Here is an 18,465-nt window from a genome sequence, read left to right on the forward strand (position 1 = left end):
GCATCAAATGATCAAAATATGTATATTTGACTTTATATATTCCTTAAGTTCGAACATATTACTAATGTTCGGAAGTTATAATAATGTTCTACATTGTCTCTTAAAATTTCGTTTAAGCAAATTATTAGCCGTCTTGCTTCAGCCGAAGACACATTTAATTGTTTAAGTGCATCAGTAATAATCTATATACAATTTCATTATGCATAAGGGTCAAAATGGTTTATTTTGTTAATTAGATTAAGTCATACTAGGTGATTTTCCCGTGCTTATGCACGAACATAAATATTTATAATATAATAATTAATTGATATTTATTTTAATTTTAAATTAATTTATAATTTATATGTTTAATTTATATTAATTATATCATATTACTTTAATTAAATATTTATATCTAATCGGTTTTGTTGTTTTTACGGTCAATTTAGTAGTCATTTGGACATATTGGACTCTGTCTATTTATTTGAATTCAACTATAATATTTATTTTTTGTAAATATATTAATTTTTGATTAATTTTCTTATGTGCATTTTAGGTTGGTTGTTGTCTCAAATGCATAGGTATATTTTAGTAAGATTTGTATAATATAAGATATATTGTGATTAGAATGAAATAAAAAATAAACTAAAATGTTTGATTCCAAATTACATAAATTAATATAATGATAATATTCTAAAGTCTCATGCATCCTTTATATACTAAAGCACAAGTCACCTTGCCAATAAAATTATCACACATGAAATATATTTAAAAATTTAAAGAAAAATGCAACAAAAAGAAAAGAAAAACGTAAATGCTTAAAAGAAAAAACAGTTTTCTTTAGTAACTGATTTCTATTTATTTATTTTCTATGTAAAATAAAAATGCAACTATTTCTCACACTACTACTACACCCATGATCCCACTATCTTTGAAAATATATTTTTTTCTCAAGATAAAATTTACTCATGATGCTCTGTGTCTAAATTCATTTCTTCTTGCAATAAGAACTTTTAAATTTTTAAAATCTCTGCAACAGCTCCGCTTATTCTCTTTCAACTTCTAACCAGATAAATTTTCAACTTCTATTGACTGTATCCACATCACCACAATTCTAGAACCATTCCGAAATAGTTATGGTCAAACGATGGCACAATAATAGTGTTCCAAAGATCAATGAAGTGAGAAAGAAGAATACAAATATGCTGTGGATTGATAGGGGGTACTTCAAAATTGGAAGATGAAGGTTAAAGTCCAGGTTAGTGAAACTAAAAATGACTATAATCTCCATGTTCAGAATTTTTTTTTTCATGAACATAGTTCTCTTCCAACCTCTTTATAATCTTTTCTTCTTTTCTTTTCTTTTGCTATTCAAGATTCTTAGCATAATAATAAGAAAGATTCGCAGTATATTTGTTCACGAGATAACAAATAGAGTTTAAGAAACTCGGGTGATAGAAAATACGAGAAAGATTCCGGTCTGCTTTCTAAATCTACAAAATTATGACATATTAATTGTGTTTTATGTAAGAGATGATTTCCTTTTATTTAAACTTTCATATGTAATGATTTTGTTGTGGTTTAGGAAGAGATTAAATGTAACGTTCATGTATCCGTTGATAAGGGATATATTAACAACAAGCTTTTAAAATTTACCAATAAATATAATCTTCGAAATAACTTTATTTTCATTGTAAATCATATAAACTTTAAAATAATATCTTCCCATGGTAAATCTTGAAACAATGCATGTGCCCGTGCATAGCACGGGAAAAAACTAGTATATATAAATTTTACAAAATATCTCAATTATAACGTCAGTGAGATAATATTTTATTTTTCATTTGTTAATATGTTTTAAGTCATCATATAATTTAAATAAACAAAATAAATAAATTATTATTATATAAACAAAATAAATAAATTATTATTATATAAAAAAACTAAATAAATTATACATTCTTATTGTAGTTACATATATGATTTTATGTATAAGTTGAATTAGTTGCTAATAAATTATACATTTTTATTGTAGTTACAACTATGATTTTAGATATAAGTTCGATTAGTTGTTAATATGTTCATTTGTTAATATGTTTATTGCTAAAATTTATTTTTAGTTTTTTCAATATCTCTAAAAATATGCAGTAAAAATGTGATTGTATTTTATAAATTATATTATATAAGTAAAATATAATTTATTTATTTTCCTGTAATTGTAAGATATTATAGTAAACTAAATATATGAAAAAACAAAAAAAAAACATTTCAATAATAATAATAATAAATTATTTTTTTGTCAATTAAACCTATATACCTTTATGTTACTTAATTATTTTTTGTAATCATCTAAGAAAATATATAGATATATATAAAAAATTCAATTACTTTGAAAAGATATATTTGTATTGTGTAAAATTATGTTTTAAAAGAAAATATTTATTTTTCTAATATCAAGATCATTTGTGTGAACTTTTGTTTTTATGAAATCACATTATATTTTTTTTTTGAAACACTAAATCACATTATATATAAATTTATTTTTTCATCTAAGAAGATATAGATAAAAAAAAGTATTTTATTACTTCAAAAGTATATTTTTTGTTACTTAAAGATATCTTTTAAATGAAATATTACTATTTTGTGAACTTTCCTTTTTTTTATGAAATCATATTATATATACATATATATTTTGTTTTAAATTATTTTTTAAACTCTATAAATGTTTCCTTTTTATTTATATTGTTATTTGGAAAATTTTAAAAAGTAAATAATAATAGTTAAATGTATTTTTTTATTTCATTAAGGGTATCATGACAATCAACCATCGTGAGAGTTAATGTGAGCGCAACACCTAAGAAAATGACTTCTCAAATAATATTATAGAGATATTTAGCTCTTAAATGTTCAGATTTGGCAGTCACAGAAAAGTTTATTTAGCCTCTTTGGTGATTCCTGCATACTCTTAGAAGGTTAATTATGATAAAAGAGTTTTATTACAAGGATATTAGCGTTTATAGCTTTCCTAGGAATATCTTAGTATTTTCTTAGGGTTTTAAGAAACAAATTAACTTTCGCTTTTTACTAAAAAAAACTTTGGCCGATGTCTAAATTGTGCTTTAGCTAGGGAGCGTTTTCTTATGTCTGGAATTATGATGACGAAATTTGTTTGGGTTTTTTTTTGTCAACAATTTATTTGCGTATAAGAGGAGATATTAACTGAGAAAGTGTTTTTGTTGTAAAAAATAAAACAAACGGAGAGAGTGTTTATAATATGGCTTATCTTATGGAATTTCCACGCGCACGATCTGCCGTCTAGTGGTTGGCGCAACCTAATCAATTATTACTTAATAGTGTTAAATCATATAACTCAATTTCATTACTCTTTCTCTTTTAAAACAGGATTATGATACAAAAACTGTCACGTTCAATAACCAGGTCTCTGATTCTCCACTTCACATCTATTCTCTCCTTCGCTCATAAAGCCTTCTCTTTCTGCAAAGTTACTATCCACGGAACTTGACAACCTAAGCCACAGAAGACTTCGACTCTTATTTAAATAAGAACTTATAATAATTAAATTTTACAAGAATCGTTTTTAGTGTAGTAAAACTGTATAAACTACTTATTAAAAAAAACTGTATAAACTAGAAGATAAAATTAGAGGAAGAGCCTTGGTGTAATTAATTACCCAGGCCCTAACCCTAAGGCTCTATAACTACCATATATAGTAACGACAGTATCACCACACTTTTTTATTGTTAGTATGATGTATCATGTATGCATAAATCTGATTGATCAATTTTTCGATGTTATTTAACATTAATTTTTTGATCTTTCATTAACAAAAACCTTTTATGCAATTTAAAATATATCTAAAAACTTATAAATCAGTAAATCATATATACAAAAACGTCTTAAAAATCATAAATAAAGCAGATAAAACGGAGAGTTTTTAGGTCATTAAAATTTACAAGTTTTCATATTTTATGTTGTCACCTTTTAATATATGATTTTTTTTGTAACTTAAATTTTTTTGTTAAGAAAGGGCTTAAAATTTTCTTTTTTTGACAAATTTTAAAGTTATACTATTACAATCTTATTCCATATGAAAGTGGAATAGTAGTATATATATTCCTATATATATATATATTTCATTACAACTAAAAAAACAGAATAATCCAAATATTGTCATAATACATAAACCCAACCATTTCCTCTCATCTTCTCTAATTCACCGTTGATTATGTCAAGGTTTGAATTTACATGATCAAATGACTGACTAGACTGGAACCATATGTCTAAGGTCTACTGTATGCATGGTTTAGTTTGTAATGTATTTTTAAAAAGTTAGGACAAACATTATTCAGTCAGCGCATATTTGGAAAATACAGCTGACAAAATAATAATTTCAAAAGTAATGTAAAAAGTATAAATAAATAACAATTTACATGCTTCTATATATTTTCGTGAAGTCTAGGAGTACGTATCCGAAATAGATCATTTACGATATTTAAAAGTTCTATAGCATATATTCTTTTAATTAAACCCATTTCGTTTTTCGACTATTTGTTAGTTATGTAAGGTAAAATATTGATTAATACGTTGTGTCGCTTTACAGAGATTATAAGATAAAATACAGTTATTTGTCATCAATAGATTGGAATATTCTGAAGATGTAGTAGAATATTATAGCAAGATAATATTTTTCTACTAAACTAAAACAAGGTCTTTGCTATATCATGGCAGGATGTCTATTAATGGAAGTTTTTGAAGACATCATCATATGCAGTTTTTGTTGTTAAGGATCATATGTAATTTATCAAATATGTATTGTATTTTGGTAAATATAATTAATTAACTTTGAAAAAGTTATGTATCTAATTAGTATTCAACATTAAACTCAATGGATGAGCGCAATTAGAGAGCATATTATTAATCCGACCGTAAACATAATGTTCCCGAATGTTTTAAATATTATATGTATCGAAAATTCAATTTCGGACTGTTCAATTTGAGTTTCTGCTAAATAAGTTGGAAGCTTTGGTAAAACGTAAGCCTAAAGCTAACTAATATATAATCTACTACAGCGTAGTTAAACAATATAATGAGCTTCTCCAATCTTTTTTTTTGAAAAAAAAAGGGTTAAACCCGGGTCTATTAAAGACACAGACCTAACCCCCGGGTGGAGGTACAGCCCACGGATAGACTCTCTCCTGGGCATTCAAATGAGCCGAAAGCAATAGCCCATATCCGTGTGGCCAGCGGGGTTCGAACCAGGGTTCGCCGTATTGGGTTTAATCCCTCAAGCGCCACTGGACTACCACCACTGGTTAGCTTCTCCAATCTTGATCCTACAATTCTATTGAAAATTGACATACCATTATCACATTGTCATATTCGGGTATACCATCCAACTATATTATTTTTGCTTACTTAAATTGATGTGTTTAAGAACTATGAAATAATTACGAAGTGGAGCAATAAGATAAGCGGAATGCATCGAGTCATAACCAAGAAACGACAAAAATATGCTTTGAAGACCAAGTTGTATCGCCCACCATAATTATTAGCTGTCCATATCTAAGGGTATCCTTATAAATTAATTAGAATGATGATTGTCATTGGTGTTATAACTTATCCACTATTCCTCATGTTCTCTATATATACATCCCAACTCCTCTCCCTCATTCCCTCACTTCTTACAAGGCATCCAACAAACAAAACTAACCAATCTTCTAAACTAAGAATAATCTCTTAATTAAGACGCTTAATTTAATAACAAAATTAAAATGGAAGCCATGGGAGAATGGAGCAACAACCTCGGAGGAATGTACACATATGCAACCGAAGAAGCCGATTTCATGAACCAGCTCCTCGCCTCCTACGATCATCCTGGCACCGGGTCAGCCTCTGGGATAACCGGTGGAGACCACCACGGCTTGTATTGGAGCCTTGGTTCTCATCACAACCACCTTACTCTCATGCCTGAAGCCAGTAGCTTCTGTTTCTCTGGCGAGAGCAGCAGCTACAGCGTTGGGAACAGTGGATACTATGCGGTAGTACCACCCGCGGCTGAAGAGAACAACAATGTGCCAATGGATTTTGGGCTGGAAGATGCGACCATCAACACCAACTCTTACCTTGTTGGTGAGGAGACAAGTGAATGTGACGTGGAGAAATACTCATCTGGAAAGACTCTTTTTCCCTTGGAAACCGTTGTTGAGAACCACAATGAGGAGAAGAGCATCTTGCAATCCGAGATCTCTGTGACTACTACGGATCATCATCAGAAATCTCTCACCGGTTCCAAGAAGAGATCACGTGCGACATCGGCTGATGTAAGTTTACGGCTTAAGATTCCTACCTGGTTGTCAATTTAGAGGGACTTAGTGGAATCTATATGAACTTGATTGCATCAAAATATTACCATTTATATTTTAACAAAAACATTCTCCACCAAATATATATGATAGTAACATGGTTTATTGACTACAATATCTGTTAATTGGTTGTTTCAGAAAAACAAGAGAACAAAAGTAAGTAAGAGAGGCCAAAAGAATATAGAGATGAGCGATGATACCAACAATGGCGAAGAAGATGAAGGAGAGAAGGTGAAGAAAAGAAAGAGTGGGACTATGATGAGTAGACAGAACTCGAGCACCACTTTCTGTTCCGAGGAAGAATCACAATGCCCTTCTCAGGATGATGGAGGAGAAGAGGAAGAAGATGCCTCCAAGGCCCTCAACCTTAACGGAAAGACCAGGGCCAGTCGCGGTGCTGCCACCGACCCTCAAAGCCTTTACGCAAGGGTGAATATCTTTCTCTTGTTAACGTCAACGTTTCTTCTTTAATTTTGATCAATATTTTCTTTTTTTTTTGGGACACAAAACGCAAATCATTATTCCCCAAAAAGTAGAAAGCCTAAGAATCATTATTTGGTTGTGCAGAAAAGAAGAGAAAGGATAAACGAGAGACTGAGGATTTTGCAAAATCTGGTCCCCAATGGAACAAAGGTAAAAAAAATTCATGCAAACGTTAAACACATGCAGATGATATGGTTGTTCTTTACATGCAATTTATTTTACAAGAAACGTTAAAAATTCTAAAAATATGTAGTTTCTTAAATGCGTCACAGGTTGATATCAGTACAATGCTTGAGGAAGCCGTTCATTACGTCAAATTTTTGCAACTCCAAATTAAGGTGGGTTTTAATTTTGACAGTTTACGTGTACATTCATGCATGTGTCATATACGAGTGCGATCTAATTAAAATTAAAATAATAATTACGCAGTTATTAAGCTCTGATGATCTATGGATGTATGCGCCGATTGCTTTTAACGGAATGGACATTGGCCTCAACTCGCCGAGATGATGCACGGATCTTGTGATTTTAATTGGACTTTTTTCTCATTATATATAACAAAAATGTAATTCTCCATTTCATTTTTAATATTCTCCGCCTTCGGACGAGTTCGATTATAAATTATCGTACGATGTTTAATATGAGAGAAATGGAGTCACATTCTTTTTTTTTTTCACATTCCAGTTTTATTCAAATTACAGACTGGACTCCAGATATTGTGGACTTTTTATACAGTGGTGCAGCTAGAATTAGCTAGAGATAGACATTCGGTCGGTCACATACTTCCTATTGGAATTAATATGTGTAACCTTTAATACATGCAGTAAATTTTCAGTTTTATTATTTAAAGTTAAATTTATTTGGAAAGAAAATTGTTGCCACAGATTAGCTATAATAGCCATATTATCACCAGGAGCATACCTATTTTACAAAATTAGTTGTGTTGGCAAAGCCGAATTATGTTCATAAGATGGATTGTTGCAAGAGACACATGGCGAGATAGCCGCTATGGAGATCCTAACTAAGCAGTGGTTTGTTCTCTCGCCAGATGAAGTATAGAATTGTGTGATCTAAGATTTCCATTATCGTAGGACACCAAGTTTAATATGACTATACAATGAAGCTCAAATTCGCGGTATCCATCCGGCTGTCTGAGATCCATATCGAGACGTCCCAAGCATAATCTTACTCTTACACGTTCGACTTTAACATCAGGCATCAGTTTAACTAAACTTCTTCCAAGTTTTCCAGGGTTGATGAATGATCGAGGAACATCGAAGGATCATGATAATCAGTTTCAACCATTTTTACGGTGTTAAGCATATATCACTTATTTGTTTGCATGCCCTATACAAGTAATTTTAGTGCCAAATAAATATTTTATAACCGAAAAACTTTAGTCGTCCAATCCAAAAAAGGAATAGTTTACATACATGAAACTTCGGCCGCTACAATGTTCATTCTCACACGTATTCTTGAATAAGGCCAGTTCATGTATATAGTTTATTTACGCTTGAAATGGAATATTTTAGTACTGATTCTGCGCATTTGATTTTCCAGTCTGATTTTTATTAAATATAATTGTTCCCATGCAATAGCTGTGTTATACTTATACACCCATCGTATACATATTATTCCCTGACAAGAGTCTGAATACATGATATCAAAGAATTAAATAAGATTTTATATCTCATAGCTCAAAACATTTAAAAGTAACTAGATAGCATATCCATTTTTCCAGCCTCGAATATTATCCACAATCAGTCTTATTCATTGCAATCAATATCAGATATTTTATTTTTCTTAATAATAATTCATATAAAAATTACAGCTATTTATTTCTGCCAACGATTATAACTATTTTTACAGCTTGAAAAGTGGAGCAGTAACGAATTCTTTATAGCATCAAACTTCAATCAGTTTCTTATTCATAATTTTCATGATATCAAAACTATAATTCTACAGTTTTATCCGATTAGTTTAAAAGTGACTCTGAAACTTTTATAGCATCGAATTTTAATAAATGTCTCGTTTATGATAATATTTAGTCTCGTTGTATGTTTTATAATTTTGTCAACATATTCATGGTATATAAATATATATTTTATTGTTGAGGTTCTTTTGATATTAACAGCTATAAACAAATGTTTAAAAATAAATTCAAATGCTATTTTAAATACTATATTTTACAATTTATATATATATTATTACATATAAGTAGTAGGAACAAGTCATATTCTTTTTTCTCATGTCCTACGCTTTGATTATTTAAGAAAGTAAACAGAAACTATAGAATTATATAAAGATAACCGATCATATCATATATTCCTGTAGGTTATATTATTTGTTATTATTGCATAATTTGACAACAAGGCCATCAATTGCGACTCTTTCTACCTCTCTAATTTTCTCTTACCGTTTTTTTATTTCTTTCAATTACCAACATATTTTTAAAAAAATTAAAGAAAATTCAGAATAATAAGCTCAGTTTTGAGCACTCCCTAAAATATACTCAATTCGACTTATAATTACAATAATCAATCAAATGGTTTATTGAAATGACAGCTACTAAGAAACCCTTCCAGATTCAAAAGAATTTGCTAGATTACAAACACAATTATTTAACATTATAACCAAAAGAGATATAAATTTGATGCTTGACCAGACAAAGATGGAACCATACCTAAGGTTTCATTAGAAAATCCGGGACCGAACTAGTCGTTGGTACCCCTTAGATGATTAGTTGGGGGCTTCGAGCCAGACATCCCATGTTAGAATAGAAAGATATATTTATATCTATATTATTATTTATGAAGTGATTTTTCTTATTTATCATGTTCTCCATGAGTTTAGGTAATTTTGCTTACTTATCATGTTTTTATTAGGTTTTAACTAAATCATTGATTTATTATTTGTTATTAGCTGAGTCATTAATATATTAATTTAAAATTATCCTTAATGAATCTTGTATATAATTAAAAACGAATGTTAATAATATTAAATTTCTATGTTATATTAAAAACGAATTTTAAACAATATCTTTACTGAATTTTATATATAATTAAAAATGAATTTTATTTTAATAGTATAAAGTTTATATGTTATATGTTACATTAAATAATTGATTATAAAATAATATAATATAATTATAAAAAATAAGATTATTCTTATATATATATATTGTGTTGCTATCTGAAAACAATATTTTATTATAAAAGTTTAAAAAGTTAAGATAAAAAAACCAGATAAATAAATATTAGTCAAGCAAAAAAAATATATAAAGATATTTTCTAAACTATTTCTAAAATATAAGTGTTTTAAAAAAAATTAACACAATAGTAAGTATATATTTTGATAAAAAATATTTGACATATATAAATACTTTGATGTTTGATTTAACTATTTAAAACCATAAATAATAACTTATTATGTTGGTTTTAGATTAATAAAACATAAACTAATAAGTATTTATAAGAAGTTTATGTCCGCATGTGCGGACAAAACACCTAGTTTAACATTATATATGAAACTATTTTCTTACATATTTTTAGAATTATATTTTAAGACTTTTATCGGACAAACTAGTTCGATATATCGATCGTGATGTGGGAGACAAGTAATCTGTAGACAAACATCATCAATGTAATAAAATTCGAGGTGTAAGTTTGATGCCATTTTAAATAGAGAAAATGACTAGACTAATACAAAAAAGTGAGGTAATGACTAGATTAATATAAATTTTTTGAAAATGACTAAAGTGTTTTTAGAACCCTAGTAAATTACTGTTTAAGCCATTTATTATTCTTTTTTAGTTGTGATTAATTTTAATTTGAAAATCTACATCAGAAGTAATGATACCACGTCACCTAACGCGAAGGAAAATCAAACGACGATCATTAACTTTTCCGAGACTGTTCTCCCACTAAACCCTAACTGTTTTCGAAATCGTGTTCACTACAACTCTTCTCGGCAAAGCGGCTTCTCTGAAATAATCTCCGTAATCTTCTTCTCTAGTCTCCGTAAGCGTTTTCTCTGAAATCGTGTGTCCTAAGCTTCTTCTTCAGATTGGTTGTCTCCTCAAATCTCCGTAATCGTATTCTCTGGTATATTTCGAGGCTTTGCTCTGAGTTTTTCGAGTATTTGAGTGAGTATAATTAATACTGTGAGTTAGATATATGTTTTGTCTGAGTTTGAGTTAGTATTCGTTACGGCTGATTTAGGATCCTTAACGACTGATTTATAGAAGGTAATTGTGATGATTTAGTATTCTTTGTGACTGATTTATTTATGTAATGATGGCTGAGTTATGTTTTGTGGCTTGTTTATTTTATGTCTTTCTTCTGATTTATCATTGATATGTTATATATGTCTTTTTTGATCAGATAGATGTTTCCGAAGATCTAGCAAGGGATTACCCTCCAAGACTTTACCCTGAAGGGGCTTCTATTTTTGAAAACAAAAGCATTAATACGAATAGCCATTTTTCTGAGATCCCTCGACTTAGACGAGCAATTGGAATAGATGTGTGGGATAATCTGAAGACGTATCCTGTTGGATTGATTGCTAAACTGGCTGAGAGCAAATTGGTGTGGTCTGGTAAGACCGTACATTATCTACTTTGTAGACAGCTGCGAGTCTATAAGAAGGAGATTTGGTCTCTCGTTGTTGATCAACCTCTCAGGTTTAGCTTAATAGAATTTGGTGAGATCACGGGTTTAAACACAAATCCACTGCCAGAAGAAAGTTTTGAACCTGATCCAGAGAATTACAAAGCGTTGTGGGAGTTGTTGAAAGTGCCGCTTGGGTACGGACCCAAGTTTGATGAACTTATAGAAGCTTTAACGGAGTGTCCATTCTGGAGTGCTGATCAGCGGAAATGGTATGGGCTGTTGTTTCTTCAAGCCATTGGACTTTATGGCTTGCATCATAATTGTAGAATACCCTTTGAAAGTGCAAAAATAGTATTCGATGATGACGCCCTGATGACTTATCCTTGGGGTCGGACTGCCTATGAATTTCTTGTTGATTATATCAAGTTGTTGCATCCACAAGGAGGGTCGTACACCCTTAGCGGCTTCAAGGACGTGTTATTGGTTTGGGCGTATGAATCTGTCACAGTGTTCGGAGAGTTTTATGGCAGAAAAGTGAATCCAGACGAAATTCCGCTTTTGCGATGGGGTGGAAGTCGTACTCGTGCAAGTCTTGCTACTACAATAGCTAAGGAGATGAATGATCATGGAACGGTAAGGTTTAAATTAGACATATGAATCCTGTAATGTAATGTCTGAGTTATTGGATTATTTTATGGTTGAGTTGTTAATTTTAATGACTGATTTGTGTTTTTGTGTTGTAGGTGCGTGTGAGGAAAATGGTGATGAAGGAGGGTCTAGAAGAGCTGTTTCCTCTGTGGAAGGATGAAGCAGATGACCCACAACTTGATAATCTAATTAAAGATATACATGCAGATAGGTTTGTTAGAGATTTTTATGTGCAATCGAATGAGAAGAACAAAAAAACGAAGGCTGGAGTTTCGTCAGAGGCTAAGCCACCCTCAAAGAAGCAGAAGAAAGGTAAGAAACAGAAGGAGGTGAAAATCAATGAGGGTGATACTGCTGTTGTAGAGGAGAAAGATAGTGCAAAGGAGAAGGGTTGTAGCGAAGCGGTTCTGCTGAACATAGTTGCTCATCTCGAGAAGTTGGACCGAAAATTTGACTCGAGATTAACAGAATATGACACCAAGTTTGGATCTTTTTCCCGAGGCCATTTGGATACCATTGGAGATACAGTAAAAACTACAGTTGAAGAGCGTCTGAGAGTTTTGGGGGTGTCCAATAGTAGTCAACCTGAAGGTCAAAACGTGACGGTCTCAGAAGACAACCAACAGCCAGAGTCCAATAGTGGTCAACCTGATGGTCAAAACGTGATGGTCTCAGAAGACAACCGACAGCCGGACTCCAATAGTGGTCAACCTGCATCTAAGACCCCTATTGATAAACAGTCTGAAGACAGTCAACCGCAAAAGACCCCTGATAAAGGCCAATCTGAGAAGAATCTGGCAGATGATATTGCTAAAGCTGATGCGAAAGGTATGGGAGCAAAGCTGAATTCGAAGGTTGTCAGGGATAAGGCTGCTGGGGTGAAAAAGAACTTGGATTCGGCATTTGGTAATGCCGATGCAACAAATGCTGATTTGGTCTCTGATTCTCCTCGTAAGGAACCACCATTCGGACGCGGTTGCAGGGGCTTAGGGAAAAGAAATAACTTAGCGGCTGATTTGGAGAGGAATGAAGCTGAGTTAAAGAAGAAGCAGAAGCAAGAAGAAGCTGTGTTAAAGAAGAAGCATAAGCAAGAAGAAGCTGAGTTGAAGAGGAAGAAGAAGCAAGAAGAGGCTGAGTTAAAGAAGAAAAAGAAGCAAGATGAGGCTGATTTAAAGAAGAAGAAGAAGCAAGAAGAGGCTGACTTAAAGAAGGATATTCCTGCTTCAAAAAGGACTCGCAGTGGTACAATAAGAATAACCATTCCGACTAAGCAAATTGAGGCGGAAACAGACGAACTGTGGCCGGAATCTGATGTCGAGGAAGATGAAAGGAAAAGGTGTGGAAGAATAAAGGAGTATCGGCTGAAAGCTGTTCAATTATCTCCAGATGGGTCTCAAATGAGTGCGGAATTTGGTCTTTCTGTACCATTTCCCCACATCGGAGACAATGTAACGACGTGCATGAGAAAAGATTTAGAACCTTCACCTGCAATATATGATCCCCTAGGACCTGTTGATCCGGTTAAAAGGGATAATCTTTTGCAACACCTAAAGCCACACGAGTAAGAACTTTTGCACCATTTCGTTGATTTTAGCTAATAAAAAGATTTTGCAGAGACTGAGTTGTGTTAAATTATCAGGGAAATTCCACATGGAGAAGCTCACGAGGATATTGAGTTCTACAGAATCCTCATCACTCCAAGACCTTGGCCCATCAAAGAATATGGATGGCTGGTTCAAAATGTAAGTATGCAGCTGAGTTATATTTACTTTACGGCTAAGTTATAAGTATGGTACAACTGAGTTATATATTATTTGTGCAGCATATTGCTGCGTATATTAGAGTCCTCATTCAAAGGTCCAAACAAGATCCCAGCCCATTCTGGTCCAAGCGCGTTGCCTTTATAGACTCTTGGTTCCTTGAATCATGGGTTCACGATTATAAGGAGTTCGAAGCCAAACCGGAAATGGTCAAATTGAAAGGAAGTGGTTACGAGGGGTTAGCAAACGGTTTGATCTCCACAGACATTTAGACAAAGTTGCGGTGGTTTACAGATGTAGATCACTTGTACGGAGTGCTTAATACTGGCGACAATCATTGGGTGGGTTTTCACGTGGATCTGCATAAAGAGAAGGTTGATTGCTATGATTCAATCGTTGGAGAGCAAACACTCGAAAGTGATATGAGAATGCTAAATTTCTTTAGGCCACTTACTGGTATGATCCCTGCGATTCTGAATGCCCTTATTCCTGATGATATCCGAGTCCCTACCCAGAAAGAGTTTGTATTCAGACGAAGAACAAAACGTATTGTTCCACAAAACAACCTGAGAGGCGACTGTGGAGTGTATTCATTGAAGTTCGTCGAGTGTCTAGCGCTTGGTGTAGCTTTTGATGGGATATCGGATGAAAATATTCAAGGTCTGAGAATGAAGATGGCAGCAGATGTCTTCGATGAAGGAAGTTGTAGTTTGGTAGGATCGTTTGGCGATGAATGAAGATGGGTTTTGTATGACTTATGGCTAGATATTTTGTACTTGACTTAAAGTTATGATATGTTTACCGTAACTCAGCCACCTTGTTTAAATTACGCAGTCGTTACGTTAGATATAGCTCAGCCAAACCTCAAACCATACCCTAAAATAGGAAAATATTTAATAAGTCAGCCGATTCGTCTTCATAAATCAGCCGTTAAGGTAGATATAGCTCAGCCAAACCTCAAACCATACCCTAAGATAGGAAAATATTTAATAAGTCAGCCGATTTGTCTTCATAAAGCAGCCGTTAAGGTAGATAAAAGTCAGCCATACCTCAAACCATACCCTGAATTAAAATAATTGATATGTTTATACTTCAAAATGTTATAACATTCCCTAATAAGTGAATATATAGTCAACCGAACGTCTCTTATTTATTGAATTAACGAGTTTAGAATCGATCATGATCTTGAGGTATATGTTGTCTTGCAGTTACTTAAAACCTTACATGTAGATATAGAGTGTGATCATAATACAACTCTCCTAAACTATATACAACGCATTTTAAGACTAAATTTATGTTATTTGTTATATTTATCACACCGTTATTCCAAATCCTAAACATAAATCCCTAAATAAACAAACCTAAACTCTAAATACTAAACCCTAAACCCTAAATTCCAAATATTAAATCAGCTGTAATAGGCTATATAACTCGGATGCCACGTTTGTTAAATGTTGTCGTTTGGCGGGAAATAAGATAAATGAATTTTGAGAAATTTTAATTCCCGCCGTTTCACGTTCTATGTTTCTCTATATATAGTGCCCTCTCTAATACCCTTTCTTACGCCTTTATCTCTCTAGGAAAAACCTAAACAATATCTCTCCATCCCCATCAAAAGCCATGCTGATTGTTCCTGGAAATTCATAGAGGTTAGAGAACAGTGTTTTTGCGATACTAAGCTCTGCAAATCGTGAAAACCTCCCTGTTCTATACCCTGGTCCGTGTGACTTGCTTGACACAACCAGCCCTACATGGTTTAAATTTTTAAGTGATCTCTCCCTGGTCATCCCGACGATTCTTGCAGAAGGATGGGTTCATGCATGGCCGACATACTGCGACATTCCCGATCATTTTAAAGAACGCTGGTTTCTTCAACTCGCTGTAAGGCCCGACATTTGTTCATATATATTAATATATACCATCGGTCTGTAATCTTTGTATTTTTTGTTTGCCGTAGCGGACAAACACATGGGATCGAAGGCATCATTTGACAGTTTGGCGTAATTTTAATCTTGTGGCCAGAAGTGTATTTCGTTGTCAGATGCGCCATTTGAGGTGGACTTGGTCGGAAGGATGCGAGAAGCCAACTTGGATGCTAACCAGCGTTTGGCTTGATCTCTGCCACATGTTTGAAGAGTCTGGTCCAGATAATTTTGGTTCCTGAAAGTCTTTTCGTGTCTGTATTTTGAACTTCATTATTTCAGCCATAACTTGTTTCAATGATTCAGCCGCAACTAGTTTGAATGTAATCTCGGCCACACATTTTATATAATTCAGCCATAACTTGTTTCAATAACTCAGCCGTAATTGTATTTTGAAACGCATTATTTCTGTTTGTGAATGTTATCTCGGCCACATATCTAATATAATTAAGGTATAACTCAGCCATCATTTTATTTAAATAAGTCAGGCATATCGTATTTAAATAACTCAGTCATCATTGTATTTAAATAACCCAGCATCGATTTAATTTTAAGAGGCGGTATATGGGAAGTTCCATCATTATGCGCGTGGGAATATTTGGCTGCCATGATAATATCGAGACTCATTATTACGAGTTTTTATATATATGTTTCATTTACAATATCGAGACACTGATATTATATTGTATTTTATATATTTAATAGTATTATATCTGTGATGTCGTATCTTTTCTTACAAAGTAAAACAATTTTTAGTTTGCAAGGACTTTGAAATCTATTTTAACAATGTATTCCTCATCCTTCACCTCAGGAAATTATTACAGACGACGTAGGAATACGGAAAGAGGAACGCCGAAAGAGTGTTGGTGTGGTGCACCATCTGACATTTTTACATCTGGAAGCGAAACAAATCCAGGATGATTGTACTATTGCAGTGCAAAAGGATATCATAAGGTTAGTTCTGGTTCTTATTTCCCATGTTCAGAAACGTAATACTTAGATCTGGTTACATTGGTGAAAACAGAGTCATTTATTCAAATGGGCGGATGAGTGCTTGGTGGAAGAGGTTGAAGATATTAAGGCAGTGATAAATGACATGAATAGAGACACCTCGGAGTTGCGAGTTAACGTTGCTCGGTTGGCGAATGGAGTAAAGACAGAATCTGAGAGAAAAGGAGGCGAATGTTTGAGTGAGAGTCGGTGTTTGAGGAATGTGGTTGTTTGTGTGGCTGGAATGGCGATACTTTGCTACTACTACTTCTCTGTTTAGTCATGTTTTGTCATCATATGTCAGCTTTCGCGTGTTATGTAACTCAGACTTTATTAACTTTTAAGTTATTTTAACTCAGTCGTATGTAAACAAAACTATGCGTTTTTTAATATATAACTCAGCCATTAAATCAAATTGATAAAAGCGAGAATGTTTTGTTACCTCTGGTAAATGACATAAATAGCCTTTGGTTAGTTTTATTTACTTTTATGCTCAGATAGTCTCATCAACCAGTAACATTGATTGACAAAACAATTAGAAAAAAAAACATTGTCAGAAACGGAGAAGGAACCGCAAGGATACGAAATCGCCGTCGACATTGTGTTTACTTCCTCTTCCTAAAAATAACTGTGAGATCTCCGTTATCGTTATTGTTCGTTTGTACGAAATCGTCTTCGCCGCATTCATATCTACAAGTTCGTCTTTTCGATAGGATGTCGCGACGTTAAATATTGATTTGGGGTTTTGTTTCGAGTGAGTTAGGGTGTTGTTTCGAGTGAGTTAGGGCTATGTTTCGAGTGAGTTAGGGTGTAGTTGTGATTAGGTTATTGTTGTGTTGTGGCTGAGTTATTGTTATGTTGTGGCAGAGTTATTGTTATATTTTTCCTGAGTTATTGTTATGTTGTGTCTGAGTTATTTTAATGTTGTGGCAGAGTTATTGTTATATTCATTGAGTTATTGTTATATGTCGTGACTGAGTTATTGTTTGTTTATTTGTTCAGATGGATGTTTTTGATGTTAAATCACGGGGTTACCCTCCAAGACTTTATCATGTAGGATCTTCTAACCTAGAAAATAAAGACATTAATCACAATTTCCGTTCATGAAATTTACCTCATATTATAGAAACACTAGGAGAAGATGTATGGAAAGCACTGGTGAACTCTCCCATTGGAGTAGTTGCTAGGCTAGTTAAACGCCGAAGCGTGTGGTCTGGTAGAACAGTACACTATCTACTATGTAGACAGCTGCGAGTACATAGGAAGGAGATATGGAGTCTGGTGGTTGATGAGCCTATCAGGTTTAGCTTGGTAGAATTTGGTGAGATAACTGGGTTAAACACTAGTCCATTGCCAACAGAAAGTTTTGAACCTGATCCTGATAAATACAAACCGTTTTGGGCGAAGCTGAAGGTGTCGCTTGGGAGGGGACCCACGTTGGATGAACTGAAGAACTCAATAGAGGTCTGCCCGAGTTGGACATTTGAAGAGCGTAAATGGCTAGGACTATTAGTTCTTCAACACATGGTACTTTATTGTTTGCATCAAAATTCTCGGGTGCCATTTGAAAGTGCCAAAAGAGTGTTTGACGATGAAGCCATGAAGTCGTATCCATGGGGTCGGACTGCATACGAAGTTCTCAATGACTCTATTAAAACGTTGGCTCTAGACAGGGGGTCATACACATTAA

At 33.1% G+C, this 18,465-nt stretch overlaps 2 protein-coding genes across 2 annotated transcripts; both read left to right on the plus strand.

Moving 5' to 3' along the window:
* Positions 1 to 2,619: 2,619 nt before the first annotated feature.
* LOC103862276 (transcription factor bHLH85) lies at positions 2,620 to 9,937 on the plus strand. Its single transcript, XM_009139973.3, has 5 exons — positions 2,620 to 6,320; positions 6,501 to 6,791; positions 6,930 to 6,995; positions 7,118 to 7,183; positions 7,275 to 9,937. Exons 1-5 carry the CDS (start codon positions 5,772 to 5,774, stop codon positions 7,353 to 7,355), a joined length of 1,053 nt encoding a protein of 350 aa, XP_009138221.1. The 5' UTR covers positions 2,620 to 5,771; the 3' UTR covers positions 7,356 to 9,937.
* A 158-nt stretch (positions 9,938 to 10,095) lies between these two features.
* On the plus strand, positions 10,096 to 14,953 carry LOC103862297 (axoneme-associated protein mst101(2)-like). Its single transcript, XM_033288617.1, has 2 exons — positions 10,096 to 12,088; positions 12,199 to 14,953. The coding sequence occupies exons 1-2, from the start codon at positions 11,828 to 11,830 to the stop codon at positions 13,666 to 13,668; spliced, it is 1,731 nt and encodes a 576-aa protein (XP_033144508.1). The 5' UTR covers positions 10,096 to 11,827; the 3' UTR covers positions 13,669 to 14,953.
* Positions 14,954 to 18,465: the final 3,512 nt, after the last annotated feature.

This window comes from Brassica rapa, chromosome A03 (assembly GCF_000309985.2).
Source record: "Brassica rapa cultivar Chiifu-401-42 chromosome A03, CAAS_Brap_v3.01, whole genome shotgun sequence".
Lineage (NCBI taxonomy): Eukaryota > Viridiplantae > Streptophyta > Magnoliopsida > Brassicales > Brassicaceae > Brassica > Brassica rapa.